General features: G+C 50.3%; 1 protein-coding gene across 1 annotated transcript in view; it reads left to right on the top strand.

The window, feature by feature from the left end:
- The first annotated feature begins 2,504 nt into the window (after positions 1-2,504).
- The window catches only part of LOC138859829 (uncharacterized), a 9,501-nt gene continuing 7,005 nt past the window's right edge, over positions 2,505-5,000 (top strand). Inside the window, exons 1-3 of the mRNA XM_070116127.1 lie at positions 2,505-2,525; positions 2,660-3,370; positions 3,410-4,615. Of these exons, the coding sequence (XP_069972228.1) occupies positions 2,505-2,525; positions 2,660-3,370; positions 3,410-4,615 (1,938 nt within the window). The remainder of the gene's footprint in view (positions 2,526-2,659; positions 3,371-3,409; positions 4,616-5,000) is intronic.

Raw genomic sequence — 5,000 nt, 5'->3', positions numbered from 1 at the left:
TCTTTTACTCACACTCACTGTTTTTGTTTCGATTAATCTTATTATTCTCTCTCTTTCTCTCAATGACTATTTGTATCAGAATATCAAACAAGGAACCATCCACATGTTCTATCAATAATATTGTTCCCGCGGTATAGTGGTTATCACGTGCGCTATACATGCGCAAGGTCCTCGGTTCGATCCCGAGCGGAAACAACGAATCGGTTTTTTAAGAATTTTTGTCTACATCTTATTGAAACAGCCGGTGATGCTGCAGTGACCTAGATTGCAGCCTCCACGTCAGAGGATGACCAACCGAGCGGCATCCGAACGTCTGGCGCCACCGAGATGTTAGAGGATGCCTGTTGCTACTAAATGAACAGAAGATTGTCGGATGCCCTATTTTGTGATGGATATTACCTCCTTCTCCCGCCGTGTCCACAATTCAGTCTAATTAAGGTCAGATCACATTCAAAATGTCCAACGCGCATTCCCGCATTCGCATTTCAAGTACCCACATTCCCCACACCCACGTAGAAAGCCAGCACTGGTTTCCCACACGAGGGATGCACGTCAGAGATCAGCCTCGGCGTGGACCTTTTCGTTGAACTGAAGACACGAAAATGCGAGAGGGGCAGTCTTATCGTCGAAAATTATTTTCTCTTTTTCTCTTTCTCTCACTTTTACTTTCGCTCTCTTTCTCTATCTCTCTCTCTTACTCATACACATCCTCTCTCTCAATCTATTTCTATCTCACTCCCTCCTCCTCTGTTACACACCTCTTCTCTTTTTTCTATCTTTATTTCTGTCTCTCCATCACCTTTCCCTCTATCTGTCTCACTCTCTCAAGCACACTCATTGTCTATATATCTTTCCATCCTTCTTTATCTCTCTTTCTCTCTCATTCCCGCTCTTTCTCACTCTCGCGACTATTTGTCTATATATCTCTCTTTATATCTTTCACCCTCCCCCCCCACTATCTACCTTTCTCTCTTTCTCCATCACTCTCTCTCTATTTCACCCTCCCCCTCTCTCTCTCCCTCTTCTTTCCTCCCAAACCCCGCCTTACTCTTCCGCAAAAACTCTCTGCCTTTTCACCACCCCTTTTTTCATTCTGTGTGACCTTTTCTATCTCTTTCCCTCCCTCTGTTTGTCTAGCTCTTTCTCTTTCTTTTTCTCTCTCAGACGCTATCTCTTTCCCTCCCCCCACTATTTTCTTTCTCTGTCTCTGTACTCACTCTCCTCTCTTTCCCTCTCCCTTTCTCTCGCCCTCTCTCTCTTTCACTGCCCCCCCCCCTCTCTCATTCTCTCACTTCCTTCTTCCTCTTCCTCATTCCCTTCGCGTTCTTGCTTTTCTTGTTCATCCTGACGATCCACTGCTATCCACTCCATTCATGAGAAACTGATCAATACCTGTACACACCTGCCACTAATTGGGCATGGTGTTCCCTCTGGTTCAACGAGCGTTAACCTTCTGATTCAGTAAGTTAGGAAATAGATTCAAATGGATTATAAGACGGAAGTAGCCTTGAATTCTGCCTTTGTGCCATAGCATTATGAATATGCGAAGATATGTTTGGTTAAATGCGCGAGTGGGAGACTTTTTCATACCGCAAGCATGAGAGTATATAGATAAGATAAATCACTTGTAAAAAATCATATTTGCATTCCTCGTTTCGGTGTATTTACACATTATGATTAGAGATAGAGAAACGATGTTACACAGACAGCAAGACAAAAGCACTGTAGCGTGTCTCTATCAAGGGCGCCCACCTTATACTAGTTAAAACGAACAAACGTATTAACTACAGCGAAACAATTATGCAAACTACGTAATTCAAACCTCATTATAAATTAGATTTTTATTTCTTTTCATGCGCTATTGTGGACAGAATGGAAATTCCTAAGGCATAAAAGAATAGACATTTAAAACATATGCTTAAAACAATAATAATAATAATAATAATAATAATAATAATAATAATAATAATAATAATAATAATAATAATAAAACAAAAAAATAGATAACTAATAAAATAAAATAAAAAGCAGAGTATCCAGCCTAGGCTTTTGGTTTCCTAAATCTTAAAATAACCATATGTAGGCCTAGTTACCTTGAGCACTTGAAATGCGAATATGGGAATGCACACTGGGCATTTTTAATGTGATTGACGTTAATTAAACTAAAATGTCGACACCAGTAGAAAGAAGTACAATCCATAGCAAAATAGGGCATCCGACCATTCTTTTGTTCATTAGGAAGGCATCCTCTAACATCTCGGTGTAGAACTTGTTTACCAAAATCAACGTGGTGCGCTATCTGGATATAATAACTATGCTGAGGATAATAAAATACATGTACGCTATGCTGCTTATTCTAAACGTGACACCAGTTTTCGGTGCTTTTGTTTCGAGTTTCTCCTACACCCTTCCTAGGAAACATTATCTGCCCCCTCATAGCCTTATAATGACTCATCTATAGGTAGGCATCAATTCGATTCTGTCTGAGCCAGGACATGTGCCACATGGACCTGACAGAGTTTTCAGTGTGAACATGACCCTGACATTGCCACCACCATTCCTCAAGCCAGAAAGTCTAGATCAATCCCTCCTCTCCGCTGAGATACGTGTCTTCACATATCTGTACGTGGCTGAGGTAGTAGAGGCAAGTGTCTAGTAGTGCACTACAGAAGACACCAAACAGATTTGCGAAATCAGTATCGTCGTGAGAGCGGAAGCCACAGAGGTAGTCGCCCAGGAGGAGGAGCCCGAACTGGTGGAAGGAGCCACGGAGGTCACCCAGGAGGAGGAGCCCGAACTGGTGGAAGGAGCCACGGAGGTCGCCCAGGGGGAGGAGCCCGAACTGGTGGAAGGAGCCACGGAGGTCGCCCAGGAGGAGTCCAAACTGGAAGGAGCCACGGAGTTCGCCACACAGTACCATGTATCAGAGCTTAGAGACTTTAGTATCTGGTGCAATAAAAGTGAACTGACTACGTGCAACATCAGCTTCATAGTTATAACCCAGGAGGAGCCCGAACTGGAAGGAGCCACGGAGGAGGTCGCCCAAGAGGAGTCCGAACTGGAAGGAGCCACGGTCGCCCAGGAGGAGGAGCCCGAACTGGAAGGAGCCACGGAGGTCGCCCAGGAGGAGGAGCCCGAACTGGTGGAAGGAGCCACGGAGGTCGCCCAGGAGGAGGAGCCCGAACTGGAAGGAGCCACGGAGGTCGCCCAGGAGGAGGAGCCCGAACTGGAAGGAGCTACGGAGGTCGCCCAGGAGGAGGAACCCGAACTGGAAGGAGCCACGGAGGTCGCCCAGGAGGAGGAGCCCGAACTGGAAGGAGCCACGGAGGTCGCCCAGGAGGAGGAGCCCGAACTGGAAGGAGCCACGGAGGTCGCCCAGGAGGAGCCCGAACTGGAAGGAGCCACGGAGGTCGCCCAGAAGGAGCCCGAACTGGAAGCCCCGGAGACCCAGGAGCTTAAAAGGTTCTTCAATGTGACCTACATATTGGCACTGCCACAACCACTTATTCACTTAGAGAGTCTTGAACAATTGTTCTACGATAAGATGATCAATTCTCAGTTCGCCACACAGTACCGTCTATTAGAGCTTAGAGACTTTAGTGCCTGGTGCAGTACAGGTGAACTGACCACGTGCAACATCAGCTTCATATTTGTTATAACCCAGGAGAAGCCCGAACTGGAAGGAGCCACGGAGGAGTCCGAACTGGAAGGAGCCACGGAGGAGTCCGAACTGGAAGGAGCCACGGAGGTCGCCCAGGAGGAGTCCGAAGTGGAAGGAGCCACGGAGGTCGCCCAGGAGGAGGAGCCCGAACTGGTGGAAGGAGCCACGGAGGTCGCCCAGGAGGAGGAGCCCGAACTGGTGGAAGGAGCCACGGAGGTCGCCCAGGAGGAGCCCGAACTGGAAGGAGCCACGGAGGTCGTCCAGGAGGAGGAGCCCGAACTGGAAGGAGCCACGGAGGTCGCCCAGGAGGAGGAGCCCGAACTGGAAGGAGCCACGGTGGTCGCCCAGGAGGAGCCCGAACTGGTGGAAGGAGCCACGGAGGTCGCCCAGGAGGAGGAGCCCGAACTGGTGGAAGGAGCCACGGAGGTCGCCCAGGAGGAGGAGCCCGAACTGGTGGAAGGAGCCACGGAGGTCGCCCAGGAGGAGGAGCCCGAACTGGTGGAAGGAGCCACGGAGGTCACCCAGGAGGAGGAGCCCGAACTGGAAGGAGCCACGGATGTCGTCCAGGAGGAGGAGCCCGAACTGGAAGGAGCCACGGAGGTCGCCCAGGAGGAGGAGCCCGAACTGGAAGCAGCCACGGAGGTCGCCCAGAAGGAGCCCGAAGTGGAAGTTCCGGAGACCCAGGAGCTTAAAAGGTTCTTCAATGTGACCTACATATTGGCACTGCCACAACCACTTATTCACTTAGAGAGTCTTGAACAATTGTTCTACGATAAGATGATCAATTCTCAGTTCGCCACACAGTACCGTCTATTAGAGCTTAGAGACTTTAGTGCCTGGTGCAGTACAGGTGAACTGACCACGTGCAACATCAGCTTCATATTTGTTATAACCCAGGAGGAGCCCGAACTGGAAGGAGCAACGGAGGAGTCCGAACTGGAAGGAGCCACGGAGGTCGCCCAGGAGGAGCCCGAAGTGGAAGGAGCCACGGAGGTCGCCCAGGAGGAGACCGAACTGGAAGGAGCCACGGAGGTCGCCCAAGAGGAGGAGCCCGAACTGGTGGAAGGAGCCACGGAGGTCGCCCAGGAGGAGGAGCCCGAACTGGTGGAAGGAGCCACGGAGGTCGCCCAGGAGGAGCCCGAACTGGAAGGAGCCACGGAGGTCGTCCAGGAGGAGGAGCCCGAACTGGAAGGAGCCACGGTGGTCGCCCAGGAGGAGGAGCCCGAACTGGTGGAAGGAGCCACGTAGGTCGCCCAGGAGGAGGAGCCCGAACTAGTGGAAGGAACCACGGAGGCCTCCCAGGAGGAGGAGCCCGAACAGTACCACCTATCAGAGCTTA

The sequence above is a fragment of the Penaeus vannamei genome, chromosome 3 (genome assembly GCF_042767895.1).
Source record: "Penaeus vannamei isolate JL-2024 chromosome 3, ASM4276789v1, whole genome shotgun sequence".
Lineage (NCBI taxonomy): Eukaryota > Metazoa > Arthropoda > Malacostraca > Decapoda > Penaeidae > Penaeus > Penaeus vannamei.
Note: the sequence above shows the minus strand (reverse complement) of the source record. Positions and strands in the feature narration are given on the sequence as shown.